We start from the raw sequence: 25907 nt of genomic DNA, 5'->3' as shown, positions 1-25907 counted from the left end.
CAGCTCAGGGCTGTCACCTCGAGAAAGGTTAAGGTCACCCTCCTGGCAACCGTCAGCCCAGTGCTAACCCACACCATCTCCACAGCACCTTTCAAGGTGCCAGGAGGCTCCTGACTTGAGCCGTCCTTCGGGAAGCAATTCATTTGCAAACAAGGGTCGCCTCGAAGTGAGGGTCGAATGCTCCAGCTGCACTTAAAGATTGTGAGCATCCAACTTAGCCCCTTCATCCCTTCATACCTCCATCTCACTGCCGTCTACCGATGAGGAGAGAGAACCCCCCAAAATGAGCTGCAGCAATGCCATCAAGGTCACGTTGCTGGTCAGTGGCAGAGCTGAGACAGGAACGCACAACACGGGTCTCCTGACTCCTGGGATTTCAGAACTGGTGCTAGTCTTAAAATCAGTTTAATCCAGGCCCTCTGGTCCCCAGTTATTCCGTGTTGTCTATCCCGTTGGACTTGTGTTCTCCTGGCTTCATGTTTGCACACGCCACCTCTTCATCCCCACCCCCTTGTCTTTTCCTTGTGTCCTTCACACCCAGCCCCCAAGAGCCTGTTTATCTGCTTCCTCAGCCTGCCTGTCTGAGGCTGCAGAGAGAAACACGTCGCGTGTCCAGCAGGGAGTCTCACCAAGCTCACCACAGCACAGAACATTTTTCCAGCACACTCTTTTGCCCGTCTCACTCCCTGCCAGAGGCAGCTGCCTGTCCTCCAGCAAAGCACCTAGCCCGTGAGGTGGAGCAGGAGCTGAGGGCAGCCAGGACCCAGCTGCCCCAGCAAACTCCCTGCCCGTCTACCTGCAAGCCTTACCAGCAGGCAGAGGCCTCTGTCCTCGGGCAGCACTGGCTGGTTTCGGATCTGGCCCTGAAGCTGTATGACCATGGATGCCTTTCCCCTGAGTTGTTACCAGAAAGCAGGCAGCCCCTTCTGTCTCCCAGAGCACAGACCGGGACAGCCCCTCCACTTCTAGCCAGGAAGAAAACTCACCCTTGGATTCACCTCCCAGCCACTGTAATCTGTTTTGCTGGGAGCACTTAGCCCTGGGCCTTCTAGGTGAAACAAAGCTGCCTGTGTCCTGTGCCCTGAGTCTGGCTACAGGAGGAGCAGTGAGCCTCAGAGCTGGGATTGCAGCTCACCTTGCTACCGACCAGCTCGGGCAAGGCACAACGGCTCGTGAGTCCTGCTTCATCTCTCGGTGTGTGTGTGAACGTGTATGTATGAGTACATATGCATGTGTGCGCATGTGTGTGCAGATAACTCACATGGATGTCACAGTGGGACTCTGTGAAGGTGGAGAAGCAGCACATAGAAATGCTGGAAATAGAAAGCATTCTATTAAGGGGAGAAATCACTCTTTCTCAGCGCAGACGATTGCACTCCTCTCTGGCCCTCATCTGTGAAGCAGAGGGCCTCTAGACTCCCTGCTGCCCCTGACACTCTGGAAGTGGGTGATCCTCCCACGTCTCCTCACTCGTGGGTCTTAATGCACTAGCCTTTGCTCAGCGGCAGTGGCTGGGATGACCGTTTCCATTTACTGACTCTTTGTTATCTGTTTGGTCTCTTCTGTCTCTATCTGTCCAAGCTGCTGTTGCTGTTTGTCTTCCTGAGCCCTCCAGAGGCCTTTCTGAAGGTTGCGGGAGATGCCCTAAAGTTCTAAGATCTGGAACTTACGGTGGTGGCGGGAGGATGTACTTTCGAACCTCTTTATGCCTTTGCAAACATTCTTACAGGATGCAGGAGTGGGGAATACCTGTATCAAAACACCTGTGTTGAGGTCCTGCCCTATGAGGGCTGCAGTGGGATGCAGAATGCACTTCACTGACCTTGCCCCCTCTCTCTGGGGTTGAGGACCCCAGGTAGGGTCACACCCCTGGAGAGATGGTTGTGAACAGCCCAGTGGTAGGATTAGGAGCTCTAATCCATCTCAAGGGTGAACGTTGCCTGTGATTTCTTCTCTTACCCCTCCTGTTCTGTCCTTTCCTCTACCTGCCAGTTCCTACCCTCCTCCTCCTATTCCTCCTCCTCCTCCACATACCTTTGGATTGGTTGATGGAGGCCATACCCCTAGGACATTTGAATTTTACTAGGGGGCCTCTGAAAGAATTTTAGGAAAGAAGGAAAGAAAGAGAGAAAGAGAGAAAGGAAGGAAGAGAGGAAGAGAGAAAGAAAGAGAGAGAAAGAAAGAGAGAGTTGGAGAGGGAGGGAGGAAGGGTGAAGGAAGGAAGGGAGGGAGGGAGGGAAAGAGAGAGGGAAGGAGAGAGGGAGGGAAAGAGAGAGGGAGGGAGGGAGGGAAAGAAAGAGCGTATGGCTTGTATTACAGTGAAGAGCCCGCAGTTCAGAGTGGTTAAGTGATTTGATCAATGTTCCACAGCTAATAAGTGGCAGAGACAGGACCAGAGCTGAGGTCCCATGCCTCCCCATCCAGTGCTCTGTTCTTTTCTCCATTTTGCCTCCCACGAGCTGCACAGGGAGGGTTGTCACCTTGGGCCTGATGTGATTTCAGATGTTGGAAGCATTGTTTCCTGATTTGGAAGTGAGGTGCCCCTGGCCCAGGGCAGCCCTGACAGGCCCGTTTCACCCTGCAGGCATTGATTACCGTGTGAAGACGTTGAATGTGGACAACTCTCAGGTGGCCCTGCAGCTGTGGGACACGGCTGGGCAGGAGAGGTGAGGAGCTGCCCGAAGTTCTGGGCTCCAGAGGGAAGGCCGTGCGTGCCTGACCCGTGGCCCTTCTGTGGCAGGTACCGGTGCATCACCCAGCAGTTCTTCAGAAAGGCCGATGGTGTCATCGTCATGTACGATCTCACAGACAAGCAGTCGTTCCTGTCGGTCCGGCGGTGGCTGAGCAGCGTGGAGGTGAGCTGGCGACCTTCCTAGGAGCATTTAGGCTTGACTGTGGCTTCTTTTTTCTTCTCTGTCCATCTCCCACGCGGGCCTCTGCATTTTCAAAATCTGATTCGGAACTTGCCTTTTCCAGGGACAAACTGATGCAGGCATGTGTTCCTCTGTTCGTCTGAGTTCCCAGTACCAGGCCAGTTCCTGGGGACCCAGAAGTGAACAAGACAGACACAGTCCCTGCCCTCATGGAGAGAGGGACACGGAAAATCCAGATTATGCCAGTAGCTGTGTCATTGCTGGGCCATGATTGAGTGGGACTGGACTGGGGGAGGGGACACAGTGGAGTGTCAAGGAAGGGTCCTGGAGAAATCAGTGTTTGAGTCACAACCAGATTCTTCCCTCATTCTCACCAGCGTCTCTCCCCATCCCCTGAGTCTTTCCAGCTCCAGTAGGCCCAGCTATGCCCTGCCCGGGAGCCACACTATGCAATGTCTGGGGGCCTCTGTCACAGCTCTTCACACAAGGGGAGGTTGATCCAGAATGTGAGGGCTCCAGGCTCACCTCAAAATCAAGAGTCTTGGCAGGGCCCAAGAGCAACTGTGTTATCTTTGCATTCTGAATTATCTGGGAGACTCTATGTTTATGATTCCTACTTGCAGTATGTCGTTTTGTACATGCTTTTTTTATTAGTGTTTCCATCACCCCAGTGCAGGCTTCTCAAGGCCACTGCCAGTGTGGACAAGCTACAAATTGCTTTTTGCCAGGCCTCGGCTGATTCCTTCACAGAACAGCCAAGCAGGATGTCCCGCCCCTTCCACCAGCAGGATTCATGGTTTGTTCATGTATTTGTTCAAAACACCGGCAGGCACTATTCTAGAGCCTGGGAATCCTAGCAGTGAATAAAAGAGACAAAGCTCCTGCCCTCATGAAGCTTATGTTCAGCTCTCTGCTCCAAGCCCATAAAGCCTTGCATATCCCATCACATATTTATCATGCTGCTACAAATCGCTTATTTACCGGCCTGTGTCTCCCACTGGACTCCGTGCTGCCTAAGAACAGAAGCTGCATCTTCGTTGCTATAACCTGGATGCTTTGCATGAGACCAACAGCTCCTGGATGAATGAATGGATACCACATTGCTATGGAGGCAGACTCTTGGAGTTGTCCATTTGTTTGACCCTTTTGGCCCTAAGATCCATGATCCCTTTCACCCAAATCTGTTTCTCTGTAGTTTTGCCTGTAGTTTCTCTGTAGTTTTGCCAGTTTCTCTGTAGTTTTGCATGTCGGGGTCACCCGTCTGTCTTTTGTTAATCTGCATCCTTCTGATTACCAAGAAAAATAAGGAACAAAATGGAAGCCAGATTCAAGGGTTTCTCAAGAATTTGCCTACTACCTATTATTTCTCAAAATTACTGTGCCTAACACACTTACAAATGAGAAAATGCAAGTTTTGAAATGTAGGTAGTAGATTGCCTGTACACCAAACTAATAATGGAAGCAAATGGTATGGGTGAATCCAGCAGTAATTCCTTTCTAAACTTTGGAGTTTACGACACGATTTTTCTCTTCTTTTCTTTTTTTACTTTTGTTGTTGTTGTTGGCAGCACCAGGCAGATTTATCTTCTTTGCAGAAGTTAAGCACCAGGAGGGATGTTAGGGATTACCTAATCCAGGGGTTTCCAGACTTTCTTCCTTGGAGCCCTGGAATCAGACTGACATTCCCCAGAGATTGGGGAGCGGCAGGGGAAGGTTTAGTGGTCACGGATCCAGGTCCCTCATCCCCCATCTCCGTCAGAGCTGCCTTGCCTTTTTCAGCATATTGGAGGTCAGGTACGATTTTGTTAGACAAAAGAGTTTCCCTTTGAAAATCTCCCATCTAGTATGGCCATCTCATTCAAAAGTGAAGAAAGGGAAGGCCTAACTTCTCCAGGGTCACCTGTCCTTTTCACAGACATTTAGTTGTCCCCCAGTACCTAAATTTTGGTGTGTGCTAGGGCTAAGCCTCCAGGTGGTCTGGGATTAACGGGAATGGATGGTGACAAATTCGGGGAACTATGCTCTCTGCTGTCATTAGGGGGTGTTGTTTCTAAGGCTCCTGTTTTGCACAGAGCCTGGGATCTAGAAGAAGAGGTGGAACAGTTTGGCGGTGGAGGTGAAGACATCTCAGAAGGCCATCGTCACAGCTTGAAGCATTGGTTTAGTCATCCTCCAGAGACGTTGCTTTGTGGGATGGGGCTGAAATCATCAGCGGCGTGTGGCTGCTAAGAGGCCCACGGAAGCCTTGGTGTGTCTGTGGGCTCGGGAAGCCTGGCTGAGATGGCAAATCTATACATAGTTAAATCAGAATTGCTTATGTGTAAACAGGGCTTTTCTATATGATTTCTAGTTTGAGTTTTTCCTTTTTTTAAGATATTAGCCAAAGGTACATTTAAGCTCTAATTGATTATTCTAAACCTGGGTGAACATCAGGATCACACGTGGAGCTTTTAAAGGGAACAGAGGCCAGGGCCTTCTCTCCCAGAGTGGTTCAGGGCCTGCAAATAAAAAATAAAACGAACAGCTCCTCAGGGAATTTTGATTCTCAGCCACCACTGTTCCCGGCTAAACAAGTGCTCCTTGAACCCTAACATATATAGGACTCTCCTGGGGAACTTCTTAAAATGCAGTCTCTGCTTCAGCAGGTCGGGACTGGGGTCTGAGATTCTGTGTTTCTAGCAAGTTCTCATGTGAGGCTGATGCTGGTGGTCCAGGGATGACCCTGTGAGGAGAAGAGCTCTAAGTCATTTCCGAAGATGCCTGTGACCCCTCACCAAGGATTTACTACACATCTGCGGCATGTCCAGCACACACTAGGAGCTCTGGAACTCAGTATGATAGACCAGGCAACGCGTTCAGTTCAGCAGCACAGAGTTTCAGAAACAAGTGCAGGAGGCTGTGTCAAATGGCAGAGTGTGTGTTGAAGGTGTGGAACGGTGGCATCATAAATGCAATTATTCTCTAGATTCTTGAAAAGCTAAGTCATTCTGCCTTGGCAACCAGCAATCAGAGGTGTCAGGTGATAGATTAAAACTTGACACCTAATTTGATCTGAGGGGAACTGAAAATAATAAGTACCTTATATTTGTGGAGCACCTTATTTTTCCAAAGAGCTCCGAGCACTTTACCAACTCCCTCGCCTGGAGAAGGGGGGGTGGAGGGGGAGCTTTAATAACAGTCTTCAAGGTTCTGAAGCCTTATCAGTAAGTGAATGGTGGCCAGCTGTTCACAGTCCCCCTTCCTCCCTCAGCCTGAAAAGCATATAAGGAAAAAGGGCTTCAGTTGCTGTACATGCCTGCATGGGAAGGACTCTTGGAAGAGGTTGTGTGGGGTGGGAACAGATGCTCGGGGGAGGTCGTGGAGTTCCCTGAAAGGAAGTTCTTACTATCCCATCTTGATCACTTCCTGGCCATGAAACTTTGACCAATCATTCAACAAGGCAGCAGACCAAATGCTCCCTCCTGGCCCCCAAATTCTACAGTGTATGATGGCATTTGACTATCTCTCTGGGAGGCCAAGACGGAGCAGGAATGTGTGTGGATGAGGAGATTCTGGAGGGTCCTTCCGGCCCAGAGGGAACCAAAATCCTTTGGTGCAAGAGAGCACCAGCACTGCTTGATGAGGTGGGAAGACTGTGGCCTTGCCCTTGTTCTGCTGTTTCACCCAGTCTAGGCAACTTTACCTTGCCTGCAGGCCTTCTGCAGAAGAGGCCCAGCAGATGCACTCTGCGCCGATTCTCCTGAGTGCCTTATAGGAAGTCACCGCAGGCAGTCTTTCGGCCAACTCGGCATTTCCAACCCACCCCCAATTTCTTATCTCAATTGGGTAGAATTGGTTTAACCATTCCAATCTGGAAAAGAAACTAGTCAGGCTCTAAGGCCCCACGTGTGGCCATGGGACAAACTGGACATCAGAAGACTCTGGGGCCTGTGTCGGGTAGAGAAAATAGAATTTAGAACGCCAGCCTGTACAAGCCTGGTATTTCCCCCAGAGCCAGATTGCTGGCCCCCAGTGTCTGCAGTGCTGGGATGCTGAGCTTTTTGTTTAGAGCCTCTTGCCATTCTGATAGCACTAGATTCCTGGGCATGTGAGTCGAGGAAGTGAAATAGAATTGGCGGAGTTAAGCCGAATAGACCAGTGTTTCCGAGCTGGAAAAAAACGTGGAGATTAATCTAATGCAACCTCTTGTTTTATAAGTAAGAAAAACTATGATCCAAAAAGAGGAAGTGACTTTCCCAAAGGCGCCCACACTTGTCAGCAGCACCACCCGATCTAGAAGCGAGGGCTTTGCCACACTGCACTGCTTCTCTCTTGTCCTGTGGTCCATGGCTGAAATCTGCTCCTGAAAAGCAGGTGTTCATTTACTTTTCAGTCCTTCTTGCTTCTCTCTCAAAGCAGAACAGTTCTTCAGCTCAAGGGGTCCTGGCCCACTTCCCTCTCCCTTCCTGGGCTGCTAGCTAAACCTCATTCTGCGATCTTTGTCATTGGTGACAATGTACAGCACGGTGCAAAAAATAGCAGTTTGATTTTTTTTCTCCACGTTCCAAGTTGAGCTTGAAGTGCTGGCAGTTTAAAATGAACCACACAAATAAATCTTGTTTTGACTCATAGTCCAGGGGATGGATAAATATGGAAACCCCCAAGATATAATTTTGCAGGCATTTTTTTTCTTAGCATAACTGCATGCTTTAATGTGCTGAAAAATTTTTTTCTCTGGCTCCAGAGGAATAGCAGCACTATCCCAGCTAAGTGCTTTTTCATGCCTCCTAGCAAATAGATATTAACACGCACACACACGCACACACACACACGCACATAGGCAACAACCAACCAAACCCAGCAGCTGCACATTCTGAGCTGAATGCCAATCCACTGCTCCAAGTTGACAGCTCTTGTTATTTAAAGTCAGACATGGGTGATCTTTTGAATTTCAACAAGTCTGTCTTCCAACAAGCTCAAGTTCACAGAAAGGCAGCTGAAATAACTGAAGGTGGAGGGAAGGCTCTCTGTTAGAGGGTCGTAGAACAGAACCTGGCTTTGGAACAGAGAGACACAGAAAAGAGGAGAGACTCAGATGAGTCACATGGAGAGATGGTGACAGAGCTAGGGCAGAACCCACGTCTCCTAAAGAGAGATTGTGTGCCTGATGAAGGAGCTAAGATGACTTCACTCCAACCTGTCATGCTGATGGGATTTTTACCAACATCTCTCACAGTCTCAAGACAACAGAGTTTGAGTAGACCTGAGACCTGTTCACCAAAGCCCTAGGGGCTTGAGGGAGGTGTTGCTTCATCTAGGAGGTAATTTTGAACATCTTGTGCTGAGTGGTATGCAGGCTGAAAACCTAGTTAGGTATGAGAAAGGTGTAAAGTTTAGACAGATAGTTCAAGACTTTTGGGGTCAAAGTCAGAGAGGACCATGAGACACCTACCCCAATACCAGCTCCTCTCCCTGCCCCTGTGCCACAGACTGATGACCTTGGGCTGGGGTGATGGTGACTGACTGTGATAGTTAGCACACTCCCTGGTCTTATGGGTATTCTCATTTATTTTTGCCAAATATTTGGAGATGAGTCTGTTTCTCCTTTATCGGTGGCAGGCCAGGGTCCCTGCAGGGAAGCCAGTTGTCCAGAGTGGCTGTGTAAGAGAGGAACAATACAAAGAACAGAAACCGCAGCTCCTGCTGGGTGCTTTGCTTTTAAATTTTTTTTTTCTGCTCCTTCTAAGCTCCTTTATTTTTATATCCAGGAATTGCTTTGGTTTTTTTTTTTTTTTTTTTGACAGAGTCTCTCTCTGTCACCGAGGCTGGAGTGCAGTGGCACAATCTTGGCTCACTGCAAGCTCCGCCTCCCAGGTTCAAGCAATTCTCTGCCTCAGCCTCCCAAGTAGCTGGGACTACAGGCGCCCGCCACCACACCTGGCTAAATTTTGTATTTTTAGTAGAGACAGGGTTTCACCCTCTTGGCCAGGCTGGTCTTGAATTCCTGACCTCGTGATCCACCCACCTCGGCCTCCCAAAAAAAAAAAAAAAAAAGAAGAAGAAACCTACCCTTTCTTTTCCTAGGACGCAAGAGGCACCATTGCTGTTTATGGTGCATAGGACCCAGATGTTGGGCTTATGACCCATTCCCTACCCCGTCCTATTGGGTCATTCAGTATCCATCATCCCCTCTGCAAGCGAGGAAACAGAAGCCAGTGCCCATTCCAAATAATAACAAAACCTGGGGTAGAATTCTGCCGTGGGATTTCAAGTCTGATGCTCATATTTTCAGAGTTTCCATGTCAAGAAATCCCACAAGCCTTAATCATTCCTCACACATAAATCTACAAATATCTCTCTCCCATGTGCTCTAAACAGCAAGCCGCTTGGCCCATTTCCCTGCTTCCTCCTCCTTTCTTCCCTTTCCGTGAAAAGCTCTTCGCACAAGTATCCCGTGGCACGGCAGGGTCAGAGGAGGGGGTGTTGCCATTAGCGAACGCTCTAGCTAATAGGGGGCCACAGGGTTCCATATATGCCATCAGTGGCTTTCTCACTTTCAAGTAGTTGGAATATGTACAATCCACTTAGGACATCAACTGCAGTGTCCAGAATTTAATCTATTTTTGATGGGTCGGAAGACACTGTTTAAGATCTTGTAGCGCCTTTGAGTCATCATTGCAAACACAAGTTACCATCTCACCAATAGATACCATTTTTAGAGAGTTCCAGTTAATAAGACACTAAGTAGCAGAGACTTGATTGGAAATAAGAATCTAGAGGAAAAGGTTGGAGAAGTGAGGACCCATATGCTAAAGAGTTCTCATAATTCAGTGCTTATGGTGTTGAATGTTCTTTTTGATTCTCTGAGCCTTAACTTTCTCATTTGGTAAATAAGAATTTTTTTCCCCTATTAAACGGCAGTAAAAACGAATGCACAGATTAAGGAAACATTGAGGCTTAATTTCAAACATAATAGCATTTAAATTTAAAATTGAGGCTTAATTTCAAACATAATAGCTTTTAAATTTAAAATTGGTATATCTGTAAGATGGACTTTGGACGTTTATTTGAAATGCTCAAGTAAAGCAGCTAAAGTATTGGCAAAACTGTAACTGCTTCTTAGCTTCTGTTATCCTACAGGTCCCTGTATTTAGTACAACATTTAGCTACAATGAATAACTATTTGTTACTAAATTATGATTAAAAGCCCCTAATTAAATATTTAAGTAAAAATAACAACCTTCTTCAATGTGCACATTACCGCATTTACTCACTGAATGGCAGTCGGTGGTCCCGGGCCCTTTGGGCGCCCTCAGGAGAGACACATACGGTGCCCCTTTCACCAGGGAGGAGGTGGAGACCCGGGAAGCAGGCCCCTGGCTGGTAAGCCACAGCCATTGGGGAAGTAAACAATGTGATACCTTGAATAAACCTGTGACTTCTGGCCCAAGCAGTGCAGCTGCTATGGCCACAATGTTCCTTCTTACACAGGGCTTTCTTCAGAGCCAAAGCGCCCAGTGACAGGGGTCTGTGGTGCCCGCCTCCAGCAAGGCACATGGCAGTCATTTATGGAGCCTTGTGGGCGCAAGACCACGAGGCAGATTTGGATCCAACCCTCAGAAGCTTATGTGCTATCAGGAGGCCTCTAGTGATGCAGTTTCTAATCAAAGCAGCCTCCAGAACAACTCCAAACCATGGGGCATTCATGGCCTTGGTCCATCGGACTAAGCCTGGCCAATTAGGAACGCCCTCAGGGTGCTGTAAGCTCTGGAAGGAGGCATGCGGCCTGTTGGCATCAACTGTCCCCTCATCCAGCACACCTTGGGGGGCCTGCTGTTCCATCTAAGATCCAAGGAGCATCGTGAAGGGGGAGCGGTCATTACACACACAGGGACTAGGAGACACCACAGGCAGGCCTCAGGCACCTTGCAAAAGCATGATAAACTGAGGCTCTTGGAGAAGGCGGCTGTTTTCTGCTTTCAGGATGACTCTGTTACGGCCTCACCTTTTATGGCAGCAGGGGATTCTCAAGCGAGGTCCCATCTGTCCAGCCGGCATTGTTAGCCTGCCCTCTGGGCAATCCTATGACACCCCTCTCAGTTGAAAACATTTTCTGTTCTGCAGGAAGCTGTGGGAGACCGGGTGCCTGTTCTTCTGCTGGGTAATAAGCTTGACAACGAGAAGGAGCGGGAAGTCCCCCGGGGCCTCGGAGAGCAGCTTGCCACGGTAAAGAGCAAGCATTTCCATCTCTCTGGACAGAGTGTGACCCCGAGGGAAGTTGGGCAAGTGCCCAAGAGCCTTGGTGGGGACTTTCTCCGGAAGTGCCATGGGAAGGAAGCAACTGGAAAAGATGGGTGTCTTGGTATCCTGGGAATGGCCCAGCTCCTGTGCATGTAGAACTTTGCATAGAAAGCCACAGGTTGCAAGATGGAGTTGGTTAGGGACCACTAGGGCATGGGGAATTATCCTAAAGTCCCTTCCTTGTAACTCAGAAGTATACATTCTTTTTTTTTTTTTTTTTTTTTTTTTTTGAGACGGAGTCTCGCTCTGTCGCCCAGGCTGGAGTGCAGTGGCGCGATCTCGGCTCACTGCAAGCTCCGCCTCCCGGGTTCACGCCATTCTCCTGCCTCAGCCTCCCGAGTAGCTGGGACTACAGCCTTGTAACTCAGAAGTATACATTCTAAGATAGCAATAGTTTACTTATTTCAATCCCCCTCCAATCTGCATTTCCACTTGATCACCCCCAGGGATGAAAAACTCACTCTCTGCAAAGCAGTGTATTCTTCTGCAGACCACTGTGTTAGAGAGTTCATGCTTTCTGTCAGGATTGAGCCTCAAAGTCATGAACTCAAGATAAACTCAGGAGACACACTGGAAAACCTACCATTAAAAAGCATGGAGCCCCTTGCTCAAAAATGGAATCAATGGGGCTTAATGGAAATCAGGCAACAAAATGTGGTTCCTTGGCTTCTTTTACTGCCTCAGAGTTTGTTTTCATGGAACTGTGTGTCTGGGAGGTTGGGGTGCTTACCAGCCCCATGATTCTGTAATTCTTTGCATGCTCATCCTAAACAGCGTTTCATGAGTTCAGAGCCTGGGAGAACAAGCACAGATGGTAAGACTCAAGGAAAAAGGAGGAGGAAGGGCCTGGCAGGTATCTACATGGAGGGTCACTAGACAGTTACATGTCCACAATTCCGAAATCCAAACAGCTCTGAAAACAGAAAGGGTTGTTTTGTATTTTATCTGGCAGAAAAATCTGACCAGAAATGACACGAGGCTATTCATGGTTGTAACCTCACTTTGAGTGAATATTCAAAGGTTTCACTGAAGAAATAGTAATATGTTTGATTATAGAGTGCTGTCTGAAATCCACTGAGGGTATTATATAATATATGGTATATACATGTATTACCTTTCTAAGATTCAGAAAATTCTGGATTTCAAAATATACCTGGACCCAAAGATTCTATCCATTCTCTTTTCTTTTTTTTTTGTTAGTGAAAAAAAAACTAAGACTCAGGAGTTAAGTGATACGCTCGTATTATCACAGCTCACCCGAGGTGGGGTCAGAACTCAAAGCAGGAAGGCAAATCATGTCTTCCAGTTCTAAGTCCTATGTCCTTCTCTCCCCTCCCCACTATTCCCACCCCATGGAACTTCTACTCTTTGACAGACTGACCCAAGAGATTGCAGATCTGAGAGAAATGCAGACAAGGAGAAATAAAGCCCATGGGGCTGGGTGAAAAGGGCAGAGGGTCGAGCTGGCCTGTGGGTGTAGATGGGGGAAAGCTGCACTGGGAGCATGGCAGAGCCTCCTGAGCTACAGCCACAGAACTGTCCTCACTCAACTGGCCTGCATCCCCTCAGGGCATCAGCCTCCAAGAACAGGCCATCTAAAAGCCAGGGCCCTGTGCCATCAGCATTGTCATAATGACACCAGTAATCTATTAATGGGAGTGATCAATGGAATATGATGAGCCTTAACCAAGGGCTCCCGCACCATGCAGGCAGCACAACCTCATCCTAATGAGCTGACGGCCAGTCTGGTGCACCAGTGCTGACAGCCAGGGCAGCTAGAGTATTAATTAACTGGTGCAAAAGAGAATTCCTACCGGAGTGCCTCATGACACCTGTCCCCAAGGCCTATGGAATGCCACTGTCTTGGGAAAAGCATGCTGCAAGGAGCTCTGCCATTAACTCAATGTGGGACTGAACAAGCCAGCCAAGTGCCCTCTCTCACTACAGCTTATCTGCCTGTGAAAGGGGGAAGAATATTGCCCACCCTGGCCTTTGTGTCTTTGCCTGAATCACAGGGCTGGTGTAACCTGGAATGAGCATGTGTGTACTTGAGAGGAATTTGGGAAAGTGTAAAGAGGAACTAAGACAGCGTATGGTTTCATTGTTTTACAATTGTTATAGCTCATCTGGGAGATGGTTACAGAGCTTGCATTGTCAGGGAGGCTGTGGAGACAGAAATCAGCCATGTACAGAGTGGGGAAGGATTATGAGGAAGGTCAAGGGGCCTGCGAGAGGAAGTGAAGGCTGTAGGTAGATGCACAAGGGGGCTCTCCCACCACCCCCCACAATCCCCTCTCACTCCAATACTCTTGTATTTGCTCTGTTTTATGATTCTAGGAGAACAATCTGATCTTCTATGAATGCAGCGCCTACTCTGGTCACAACACCAAAGAGTCCCTGCTCCATCTGGCCAGGTAAAGAGATGTGCTCCCCAGGTGCAGTAACTGCTGTGTCCAGCTGTGTCTGCCTTCAGGGAGGCACCGTGTTTCCCTCCACCCAGGCCACACCTCTGACCCCCCTTCCTCCCTATTGGCCAGAGCCCTCTGAGTATAGGCAACGGGGTCCTAGGCCTTTGTATGGGATTGCAACATCAGGAGCAGCTTTCTGAAACAATGATGTTGGGAAAGAAAGCATCCCTACCTGTCACCCCCATTGCAGTCTTCTTCTGAATCTTAAAGGCTGCCTTTTCCTAGGGATGCTCTTTTTAAATGCCAATCCTTCCGGGGGAAGGCCAGATCAGAGGCCCCTCAGCACTGGCTGATGTCTTAGCAGGGACTAGCTGGAAGCCAGCTGGAGGCAAGAATGGGTTATAATATGAGTTCCTGGGTGTGGGAGGAAGGAGTGGGTGTAGAAACCAGAAAGAAGAGGGGCTGTGATGGGAAATCAATGGGAGGTAACCAAGGTAATGGTGCTGGTAGCATGAAAAGACTGGTTCCTTAAGGCCCTGCCTACACCAAAAATTTAAACAACAAAACCATGCTGGGACTCATTTCTGATACTTAAGAATTCACTCATTCATTCATCCATCCAGGCCTTCATTTCATTCCATCTATTCATCCGTCCAGCAAATACTTAACAGAGCCCGTTTTGTGCTCAGCGCTCATTCTGGGGCATTTAAAAATATTTTTCTTTGAGTAATTAAGAGCCCAGAACAACTCCTCTATGCATTGGCGAGGTTATAGGGTTATGGAGTATCACAAGGAAACATTCTAGGCTTTTCTCTGCCCCTGACTCCCTGGGCAAATGCCCTGCCTCTCTGAGCTTTGTCAGGAAGGTAGGAACATCAATCACACCTTCCTTTCCTGCCCACTCACAGGTTGTTGAGAGAATCAAAGGAGGTGCGTAACGCAAAAGCGTTTGGAAAGTATAAAGCAGAGACAGGTGTTTACCATTATTTTTAATTCCTCACCTCCTACAATTAATCTGGAGCTGTGGCCACATGGCACAGCCCTACTGCAGAGGTCACGACCCATCAGTATATTTTGGAGCCTCACCTGTGTGCTGGTTACTGTGATAGGCTGCAGAGGCACAGAGACAAAAGATAAGTCTCAGTCCCAAGCAACTCATTTTCTGCCGAGGGAGACAGCCAGGGAAGCCACGCATTGTGACACTGGGTGATGGGGTCATGACGGAGGAAGGGTCAGATGCTGTCAGGGGCACTTAGGCTTACCTAGAGGATCAGGAGAGGCTTCCTGGAGGAGGTGTCTTGAAGGATCCATGTCAACTAAACTCTCTGGCTTTACAATTACAGCTGTGCACCTGTACTGTCCAGGGGGAGATGTTCAGGACACTCTCTGATGCCGTGGTGAGGGTGGGTTCTCTCCATATGGCCCAGATGACCTGTAACCTGAGGGTAGCTTGTCCAGGTTGCCAGCCCCTGGGCCTATCAACTTCTCCATCACTGACACGATCTCTTCCCCTCTCCCAGGTTCCTCAAGGAGCAAGAAGACACAGTGAGAGAGGACACCATTCAGGTCGGCCACCCTGCTAAGAAGAAATCCTGCTGTGGCTGATAGGGTCCTACAAGGACTGCCCCCAGCAAACCTGAGGTCACAGAGCCTGCCCTGATCCTGCACATGGCTCCTGCACAGATGCCACCCACCGGGGCCCGCCCAGTCCTTTTCTTTGTCAGTCACTCACCTCCCCCAAAAGGAAGGGAAGCACATCCCATCAGGAGAGCTGCTCTTGGAGCATCTCAGAGTCTTTTCTCTCCTTTCTCTTTCTAGACCCCAGATGCCTGTCCCTCTTTTGTTGTTGTTGTTGTTTTCCCCGACTTAGTTTCCTAGGGGAAAGAAACAGATGGGCTTTTCCAGAAAAGCCACCACGTGCCTTCTCCACCCCCCCCTTCTCCTCCCCTTGCCCTTAGGAGCCTCAGCACTGCTGTTGCCATGACAACTATGCAGGGCTCGACTTGCGGCTTCCTGCAGGCCAAAGGTACAGCACTCAGGTGCCACCGGGGTAGTTAATCTTTCTTGGCCCCTGTTCTGCGGCGGCCAAAGGGATAGTCTTATACATGCTTCATGGACCTTGAGATACCCGAGTTGTTGACTGCAGCAAACCAGGGCAGCCACATTCTATTCTACCCCCTACCCAGGGGCTCTGCTCTTTCCTTAATCCCAGCTTTGAGCCTTCCCTCTCAGCACCATGCCCGCTGCCTTTGTCCCCTTGGGTTTTGTGGAACAGTGCCTTAGGGAGAACCCACAGCCTTTCCTTCTCACCCCCCACCTACAACCCTGACTCCAGGGTGGACTGTGGGTGATAAGTGTATGCCTGGGGTTAGGGAGTAGGTTGACTTCCTACTTAACTTTGACTGAGAAATGAAAAGAGAACTAGTGGAAGAAAGCCATCTGCTGCTAAACAAAGCGACCATTTCTGGAGGGTATAAATGAGGTATATATAGCTATATAAAAGCCATTTTCTAAATGTTTCTCAAAATAGATCTTTGAAAAATCATACGTGATGATTAACAGGGTAGACTGACATGCAGGCAGTGGGGCCCAGCGCGAGGGCCATAGTTACTGACTTCATTTTATTTTCTTTTACTTTATTTCAGAACACTGTATTTTTTTTTCAGCGTGGCTGTGATGTTGACATTTTGCTGGTGTTTGAGAAGTGAACAGAATGTAGCTGCTGGCTTCAGCACCCCCGATTGCAATAGCACAGGGCATTTGGACTGGGGGAATGATCTGGGCCCCGTGAGATTCCTGCAGCTGGGTGGTGGTGAGTTCCCAGCCAGCTCCGGCATCACTAGCCAGCTGTTACAGCACTCTTGCCCTGAGTAGGAAGTCGAATGAAAGTTATTACAAAGACAACTGCCAATCGCTGGGCCTGCAGACCCAGGCCCCCACAGGAAAGTGGGTGGTCCACACCCAAGTGGGGCACACAGAGAGGGAGAGGGGCAGAAAGTGTCCACAGGCTTCCAACAAGATAGTTGAAGACAACCCCACACAGCCACGTGGATGGGGGAGAGGCCACTGGCCAGAGTTCTCAAGGCATTCCAATAGCCTCCTTCCAGACTCCCAAAACAGTCAGAGGCTCTCTGGGTCACCAGGCAAGTACCTACCTCTTTTTTGCAGACTTCTGTCTTTCATTGAGCACTTGCAGGAACCAGAGAGCCCATGGAGGGTGCCGAACAAAAATGAGGACTGGGTACCAGGAGGTGCTCCATGATCCTAAGCAAGCCCGCTCCCTCCTTGGTCCCCACCATATCAGTAAAATGAGGGGATGGGATATCTGATGCTTTGAGCTCTTGCTCAGATGCACAGGATGACATATTTATTTTCCATCATAGGCTGGCCCTGGACCCCAGTCCAAGGTTAAAGAGAATTCACAGGAAACTCCCTTCCCCTAGGGAAGAGCAGTGGTGGTGGTCCCACTAATAGGATGAGGCAGGGAGAGGGGATGCATGGGTCACCCAGAGGTGGCCCTCCAATGTGTGTGTGTGTGTGTGTGCGTGCACGCATGCACGTGTGTGTTGTGTGTGTCATGTGCGGGAAGGGAAAGGAAGGATAGAAGATCATGGTGGCCATGGAGGAAGTAAACTCACTCTTCTGCTTTTGACAAAAAGCAGATATAGCTATTGGGATTTATGGGGCAAACAGACCATTCCTGGGGTTCCCTAACCCCACAAGTGTCTTTATTCCTAATTCCTTGCCCCTGCTTTCCGCTGCATTCTTCCATTTAGAAACAGGCCATGCAAGGTTTAAGGCAGGGAAGGGTGGCCCTAGTGACCTAGTGCCTGGCCTTCTGGCATGTGGGATAAATCACCATGATTCTTCAAAGGAGAGAGAAAGGAGCAGGGAGGGTCTTCAGGCCTCTGATGCTCTCTTCCCCAACCCCCCTTTTAAAAAGAGGAGAGGGCTGAGTGTGGTGGCTCACACACCTGTAATCCCAGCTGAGGCCTCTGATGCTCTCTTCCCCAACCCCCCTTTTAAAAAGAGGAGAGGGCCGAGTGTGGTGGCTCACACCTGTAATCCCAGCTGAGTCAGAGGATCATTTGAGACCAGAAGTTTGACACCAGCCTGAGTAACACAGCAAGACCTGACCACTACAAAAAATAAATAAATAAATAAATAAATAGAAATTGAAAATTAGCAGAGCATGGTGGCGTGAGCCTGTAGCTTTAGCTACTTAGGAGGCTGAGCCAGGAGGATCACCTGAGCCCAGGAGTTTGAGGTTAAAGTGAGCTATGATGGTGCCACTGCACTCCAGCCTGAGGGACAGAGTGAGGTTCTGTCTTTTAAAAAAGTGGAGGATTGGGACTCCAGAGGAACTCTGAGAAGTTCCTTGTCCCCAGCTCTCAGCTCCCCTCCTCCCATTCCTTTTAAGCCACCATGTTGATCAGAGCCACCCTGGGCTGTCACTGTGGCCCAGAGGCTGCCAGAGGAAACTTCTGGCTCTGTGTCATTCACATCGTTGTAATGGCCTTGAGCAAGTCACTTAACCAGGATCCACATTCATCTATAGACTGGAATTTTCTATGTGTACCTCACAGGGTCATTTTCGTATTAGATGAGGTGATGTATGTAAAGTACCTAGCAACGTGCCCAGAATATAAGAGGTGTTAATACGTAGGGGCTATTTTTGTTGTCAACATTGAGTTGCTGTCCTGGCCACTTGCCTTGCTTCAGTTTTATATTTAGAACCAGCTAACAGTTACTAAGCATCTGCCCAGAACTGGGCACTTTCACAAACACAACCTCATTTGAGCATCTGTTTGCCCAGCCCGTTTGCCTGAGTTCTGAGCTCATATCTGGCTTGCCTCTTGCTGTTCTTTGTTCCTATGAGTTTCCTAGTTTCCTGGTTTTTCTATTAGTGCCTATGCCTTCCAGTGCCTGTTGCCTGATCTCAGCACCCAGCCCTCTCTCCCTCCCTCTCTGTGGTAGTCCAGGAATCACTTGGCAGCTCAGACCTGGTCACAACTCCTGAGTATTTACCAATGAATGGCCTGTGCTCATTGCCATCCCCGTCTCTTGCCTGCTTCCCTGTTCTTATACCTTTTGCTTCTTCTAGCGGCTGATGCTGCCCTCAGTGCTGAGTTGCCAAACCAAGAACCTCATCACAACGCAGTGCCCCAGTTGCTTTGCTCCTTGTCTAGCATTTGTTTCCCACACTCTCTGTGGGACTTTTTTTGTTCCCCTGCGATACTTTTTTTGTGCCCCTGTGATACCTTAGCTTTCTCCCTGCTCCTCATCCTATACTCTTTCTCTATTCTTAATACTTCTACCCATTCTGAGATGCTTCTTCTCCCTGCTTTCCTGCTGGGCCCAGGCCAGGCCATACCTATATAATCTATCAAAAATGGCTCAACCGTTTGTCTCTGTCACTAGCAGTCACTGCTCCAACGGAGCTTAAACCAACTTCAGCGAAATTGAATTGCAACACAATTGGTGGCTTCCAGGGACATATTTATACTTTAACGAAGAACTGTAGGGGAGGCAAACCTTTAACTCCAAGGAATGAGTCCCTAGTTATTGGATATTAACCACTATAATAGGTTATGGCAGTCAAATATTTAGGACAAAGCTGCCTTCTCTATTCTCAAAGAGAATATTTTGGGGCTTTATTGCTAGGTTGAAATATATTTATAATAGTGATTTCTTCTGGATGGATTGACCCTTTATCATTATAAAGTGTCTTTGTTTGTCTTTGGTAACAATTTTTGTCTCAAACTTGATTTATTTTATTTTTATTTTTTTTTTTTTGAGATGCAATTTCCCTCTTGTTGCCCAGGCTGGAGTGCAGTGGCGTGATCTCGGCTAGCCACAACCTCCACCTCCCAGGTTCAAGCGATTCTCCTGCCTCAGCCTCCCGAGTTGCTGAGACTGCAGGCACCCACCACCACGCCTGGCTAATTTTTTTGTATTTTTAGTAGAGATGGGGTTTCACCATGTTGGCCAGGCTGGTCTTGAGCTCCTGACCTCAGGTGATCTGCCTGCCTTGGCCTCCCAAAGTGCTGGGATTACAGGTGTGAGCCACCGTGCCAATTTTGTCTGATATTAGTGTAGCCACTTCAGCTCTCTTTTTATTGCTGTTTGCATTGTATATCTTTATCTTTTACATCCTTTTAATTTCAATCTAGTTGTACTTTTAAATCTAAAGTGAGTCTCTTGGAGACAGCGTATAGTTGGATCATGTTTTTTAAATCTATTCTTCCAATCTCTTAATTGGAAAGTTTAATTTATGTGCATTTAATATAATTGAAAAAGTAAGATTTGTCTGCCACTTTGCTATTTATTTTCTATACATCATATGTCTTTTTAAATCTCGTGTTCTTTCATTACTGCCTTATTTTATGTTAAATAGATATTTTCTTTCATTCTCTTGTTTCATTTACTATATATTTTTGAATTATTCTCTTGGTAGTTGCCCTGGGGATTACCATTAATATCTGAATTTATAACCATCTGTTCATGTTAATACCAGCTTAATTTCAAGTATACAAAAATGTTGCTCTAAAGTGGTCCTGTTTTCCCCTCCCATATGCTATTATTGTCACAAATTTCATCTTTATACATTTTGTGCCCATCAACATACATTTATAATTATTGCCATACACAGTTTTTATTTAAATCAGAAAAAAAGAGTTACCAACAAAAAATAAATTTGTATTGTTTTATATCTGACTTCATAATTTCTTTTACTAGCACTCTTTATTTCTTCATGTTGATCCACATTACTATCTTGTGCCTTTGCATTTCAGCCTGAAGGATTGCTTTTACTATTTTTTGTAGGGCAGGCTTGTTAGAGACAAACTCTCTTGTTAGAGATAAACTTTCTCAGTTTATCTGGAAATGTCTTAATTTATCCTTCATTTTTGAAGGATAGTTTTGCCAGATATAGAATTTTTGATTGACAGCTTTTTTTTTTTTTTTTAAAGAACTTTGACTGTGTCATCCCACTGTTTCCAGCCTTCATGGTTTCTGATGTAAAATTAGCTGTTGGTATCATTGAGGAACCCTTCTATTTGATGAATTGTTTCTCTCTTTGTGCTTTCAAAATTCTTTGTCTTTGTTTTTCAATGGTTTCATTTTGACGTGTGCAGCTATGGATCTTTTTAAGTTTATCCCACTTGGAGATTGTTGAGCTTCTTGAATGTGCAGATTAATAGTTTTCATGAAATTGGGGGAGATTTTGGTCCTTATTTCTTCAAATATTCTTTCTACTTCTTTCTCTCCTTTCCTTCTGGGGTTCCCATTATGTGCGTTTGACATGCTTGATGGTGTCTCACAGGTTTCTGAGGCTCTGTTTATTATTATTCATTCTTTTTTCTTTATGTTCCTCAGATTGGGTAATCTCAATTGACTGATCTTTAGGCTCACTGGTTCTTTCTTCTGCCTGTTCAGATATGCTGTTGGGCCTGTCTAGTGAATTTTTCTTTTCCATTATTGTACTTTTCATTTCCAGAATTTGGTTCCTTATTATAGTTTCTCTGTCTTCATCAGTATTCTCTATTTGGTGAGACATTATCCTCACACTTGCCTTTAGTTCTTTAGACATGATTTACTTTAGGTCTTTACACATATTTAAAATAGCTTAAAGTCTCAAAGAGTAAGATTGGTAGCCACCTGTCCTGTGCACAAACCAAATTCTGCTTGCCAATCTTTGCTTTCTTTCTCATACTTCACACAACCCAGCTAGGACTCTGGCCTTTTTCTTTAGCTTGACCTCTACCCTCCTCTCTAAGGTCTCTCCTTTCTTCTGGATTCTAAGAAGGAGGAGGCCCTTCAGGTCCGAGAACGCCTCCCCTCTTCCTGAGCTTCTGTTGCCCTTCTGGAGGAGGTGAGCTGCCCAAGGAGTTATCCGGTCTCTCAGGGGAAGTAAAGAGAGGCCAGACGTGCTCAGACAATCTTCCCTGTCCTTCTAAGAATTCAGTCATCCTGCAAAGCTTTACTCAAAAGGGATTGCAGGGGAAGACTGCAAATCAGGGCAAATCTGAAGCTTTTCTTTAAAAAAGCCAGCTTAATTACGTCAAAATAATGAAATTATGGGTACACATGCATACAAAACCCAAGACTTAAGTAGCCTGCTGTTGCTGGTTGTGATCAAAGCCCGAGCTTGGTTTCTGAGCTGGCCCTAGGAGCACTGCCACCTCTCCTCCCTTCCTCTGGGGAGCAGAAAGAGGCTGCACAAATTCCAACAAAGTTTAGTCAAAAGCCATGGAATTTTTACTTTATTGGTTATTCTGTCCCTTCTTATCTGGCAGGGGAGAGGGTTAACAGGATACAGCCACCTTCTAAATCTCCTCCCCCACTTCCTAACTCTGCTGATGTTTCTATTAATAGACATATTAATTACTAACAATAGCAGTGACAAAGAACATCATAACTCCACCTTTTCTATACAATTCAGTGGAACCAATTGAATCAAAGTGCCCTACTTAGGGAGAACATTGCTAGAAATGACAGGGATTGGGAAACCATATGGTGCTTGGCAGAGGACCCGAAATCAATGTAGAAACTGAGGAGCTTGGGCAAAGTGTGTCATTTATCGTTCTGGGGCTAGGGCTGAGTCAGGTCCAAGAACTGACCCCCTCTCAGAGCTGGGACTTCATCGAGGCTTTGGCTCTGGTTCGAACGTGGTACTTGCAGGCTCTTGTCGTAGCACCGGGAGACTCCTCTCCCAGCAACTCAGGACTCCTAGGACCAGTGAGGCCTGTGCTATCATAGTGAATTATGAGTGGATCCATCTGACCTATAACAAATACCACCCATAAACAACACTGCAGTGCTAAGCAAAAATGCCTGAAGACCACAGACAGAGAGAAGGGGATTTTTAAAGAAACATTTATAAATAGAAATCAAAACATGTGAAGCTCAGAATGAATTTGGGAAACATGATGGGAACTGGGATTCACTGAGCACGTGCTGCACTAGGTCAAGGGCAGAGTGTCAGGGTGTGGCCCAACATCAGGCGCGTGGGCTCTCCAGGCCACTCTGCACTGAAGCAAATTGCGCCATTCTGTATGGTGCTTGTTCATACACACTGCCCACAGGGCTCTAATGATTTAGAGGCACTGGACTGAGCTCCTGAGGGCAGGAGCATTCATCTCCGTGGCCACATGTTTGGTCCAGTGTCTGACAAATAACATTCACCTTGTAGGAACAAGTGAGAGCAGAGCATCCTTTCTCAGGAACAAGGCCCACCCCCTGGTGAGCCGCTCCACTGGAGTCCCAGGTCCCTAACCTGCGGCCTAGGTAGACCTTAGGATTTGCCTCACGGACGCAAATGAGTTGCTGCTGCTTGCTTTTGAAACAAAGTGTTGGCATGTTCCAGCTCTTGCGATTCAATTGCCTTTCAGACAGTGTGGTGCCCAACAAAGCATCCGTCTCAACACCCCGCGGCCTCCCCAGCTGCCACTAGTAGCAATCCATTACCCGCAGGCAGCTCAACAACTCAATGTGACTTGGGCTCCACGCCTCTACACAAAAGATGCTTCCCTGCCCTGTTCTCCTCCTTCCTGTTGTGAAAGCAGCCTCCCTTGCCCTTACCCAGCTGTGGCTCTCTCAGCGGCTTCCTCTAGCCCCAAAGGCCTGCTCAGAATAAGGACCTGCACACAAGTTGTGTGGCCCTGGGCAAAACCTGGAGCTGCTTGATGTTCTGAGCCTGCTTTCAAATCTGCAAAATAGTGCTCTCTGCCTTACTCCCTCGCAGGCTCGTGTGAAGGTCAAAAGAGAACTCCTGGGAAAGAGCTTAGTCAGCTGAAAGGCTCTAAACAAATGATAGTTATTACATCGTCCTCTGTCTCCCCATGCAAGAGACCAGAACAAAACAATATACAAAAGAGAGAGAAAATCCCACACTTCTTGGTAACTGGAAAGGCTGAGGCCATGGGTGAGAGCACCTCCCATTTCCCTGGGAAAGGAGAATAAGTAAAACTTGAATTCCTTCAATTAGAGACTCATCTAAGAATCCTTTCTATCTTCCCACTCTGTTTTGAAGTAGGACAGGGGGCCCAGCATCACAGACGACAAGGTTCTTACCTTGTAGTTCTGGTCTCATTCGTTTCTGTATTTATCAAGCCTGGTACATAAACACAGTAGGTAGGTGGATGGATGAATTTGCTGTCCGGTCAAGACTTCAGCTAGCACATTCCTAATTGACCTGCCTTTACATATATGGTTTCTAAAACACTTTCACACTGGGATGATGACAGAGTTCTGGAGATGGATGGTGGTGATGGTTGCACACACTATTGGGAATATACTTAATGATGTTGAATTGTACATTTTTAAATGGTTAAAATTGTAAATTTTATGTTATGTATATTTTACCACAATAAAAAATTTTAAGAAGAAACACTGTCACAAACATTTATGTTCTATGAATGAAGGAAGGATTCAATTTTCTTTGATCCCCAGCAACTGAAGCTGTAAGACACTCAGTGTTTGTCTCAGGTTATATTAAGAGATGAGAGAGCTGGAAAGGAAGACAAGCTCACGTACAGCCTTTGGTGCTTCACTGTGCTTCAGGGGAGGAAACAGCTAGAAATGCACAAGCAGAAATTAACATGCCGTACAAATGCCTCTACCGTAACTCCCGCCTTCCTTCCCCTGAGGGCCTCACCCCACCTCACCCGACTCTCAGCTCCGCAGTGGGAGGGTGCTCAGTGCTCCTGGACCTTCTACCCCTGCCCATGAACACGCTTCTCTGTTGAGTGTGGCCCCGCACCCTGTAGACAAGCTTCTGGTCGACAGACCTTCATATCCTGTATGCCAACAGGAGCCCCTCGCCTAGCCCCAGAGTGGATCGTCAGAGTGTGTTGAATGACAACAACAATAACAAAAACAAGTGGCAAAAATCTTGTGTGGTTCCTGGAATTTTGTTGCATTGACTATAGCAGGAGATACATTAATTAACACCCAGAAATATGTTGGTTTTGCAGAGATTTGCATTGTAATAATTTACGGTAAAGACTAGAAATCAGCATAGAAGGATTGGCGCTGGAGAGGGAACCTGAGTATGCAGTTCGGGGATGAAGGGCTGACTTCGGCTTTAGGCTTATTCTGAGGGACTCAGGAGGGCCGGATTAGAACTGGTGATGGCAGAGCGAAAGGATTCCAATTTATCCCAATGGAGGGGTTTATCTCCAACAGTGCTGTCTAGCAAGGAAACAGGCTGCCTCACAGGGTGAACTTTCTGAAGCTCTGCTCTTAGAAATGCAGTCGGGAAATTAGGTACAAAGGATTACAAGGCCCCCATCTACACCCCACAGTCCTGGATCTGAGGGTGAAGTGAGAGGATACAGCACAGGTGGTACAGGGAGTCAGGATGACCTCAGCTAGGAAGATTTCCAGGCCCAGGAGGACGGGGGGCTAGTTCATTTCTCAAGTTCAGTTTCCCTCCTTTAACCCGTCTCTTCTTCACTTTCCTCCCTGTCCTACTTCTTCCTCCTCTTCCCCACCATCCCTCCTCCTCTTTCTACGTCCCCATCAGGGAGGGGAAAGCACCTGGCTTGGAAGTCTATCTAGCCCAGAGCGATTTGCTCGGCAGATTCCCTGGCGAGGAGGGAGGTGCTGGATCCTGGCCAGAGCCCTGCCAGCTTCCCTATTGTGGCAAGTGAAATCATCAGCTTCACACTGCGGGTCTATTTAAATCAGCCTTTCATGTCTGATGGATTTAAAAATATGCTAGGAGTCGGCATCTTAAATACAAGAAACACAAACAAGCAGATGAAGCTGCATTTTTCCTTCCTCTGTGCCATCCCCGCTCCCTCTCCCCTTCTCTCCTTCCCCCTCCCAAAGCAACTTTCATTCATAAGGCCCATCTCCCCTGCTCTCCCCTTCCCTCCAGCCCACTCGGTGGCACAGGAAGCCTTTAGTCTGAGCAGGGGTCTGGGTTCCCTCAACTCTGCCAGAGACCAGTAAGTACCCCTGACCTCTGCTCCACCCCCCCCAGGGTGAATGCTGGGCGCCCTCACTCTAGCCAATCCTCCCCTCACCCCCACCCCCGGCCAACAGGGTCTTCTGCATTGACTAGCGTGTACAAACAAGCGCCAGGCTGGCTGAGAATTGGCTCATTACGCTCACTATGCTCCCTCCTCAAATCATAGACAGGAAGGAGACTGTGGCCCAGGCAGGAGGAGGGACGTGCCCAGGGTTTGAGGTCAGTGAGCAGCCAAGCTGGTCCCTGGCCCATTGCCCTTGCTATCCACAGCTGGCTCCACACAAGCCTTGCAACTTCTTCCCACTCAGTGCTGGGAAGGGGGTTCACTGCACCCAGAACCCTACAACTCCAGTAAGGCATCTGTGAGAG

At 47.7% G+C, this 25907-nt stretch overlaps 1 protein-coding gene across 4 annotated transcripts in view; it reads left to right on the top strand.

Annotated features, from left to right (window-relative positions):
* The window catches only part of CRACR2A (calcium release activated channel regulator 2A), a 152871-nt gene extending 128920 nt beyond the window's left edge, over positions 1-23951 (top strand). For 2 of the 4 annotated variants that reach the window (XM_034935201.3, XM_008973764.5), the window contains exons 16-20: positions 2585-2666; positions 2741-2855; positions 10977-11078; positions 13491-13567; positions 15082-23951. In XM_034935201.3, coding sequence (XP_034791092.1) covers positions 2585-2666; positions 2741-2855; positions 10977-11078; positions 13491-13567; positions 15082-15166 — 461 coding nt within the window. In that variant the 3' untranslated portion in view covers positions 15167-23951. Of the gene's footprint in view, positions 1-2584; positions 2667-2740; positions 2856-10976; positions 13128-13490; positions 13568-15081 lie in introns of those variants that run through there. The other 2 variants (XM_034935199.3, XM_034935200.3) reach the window with 1 other exon arrangement.
* Positions 23952-25907: the final 1956 nt, after the last annotated feature.

The sequence above is a fragment of the Pan paniscus genome, chromosome 10 (genome assembly GCF_029289425.2).
Source record: "Pan paniscus chromosome 10, NHGRI_mPanPan1-v2.0_pri, whole genome shotgun sequence".
Classification (NCBI taxonomy): Eukaryota; Metazoa; Chordata; class Mammalia; order Primates; family Hominidae; genus Pan; species Pan paniscus.
Note: the sequence above shows the minus strand (reverse complement) of the source record. Positions and strands in the feature narration are given on the sequence as shown.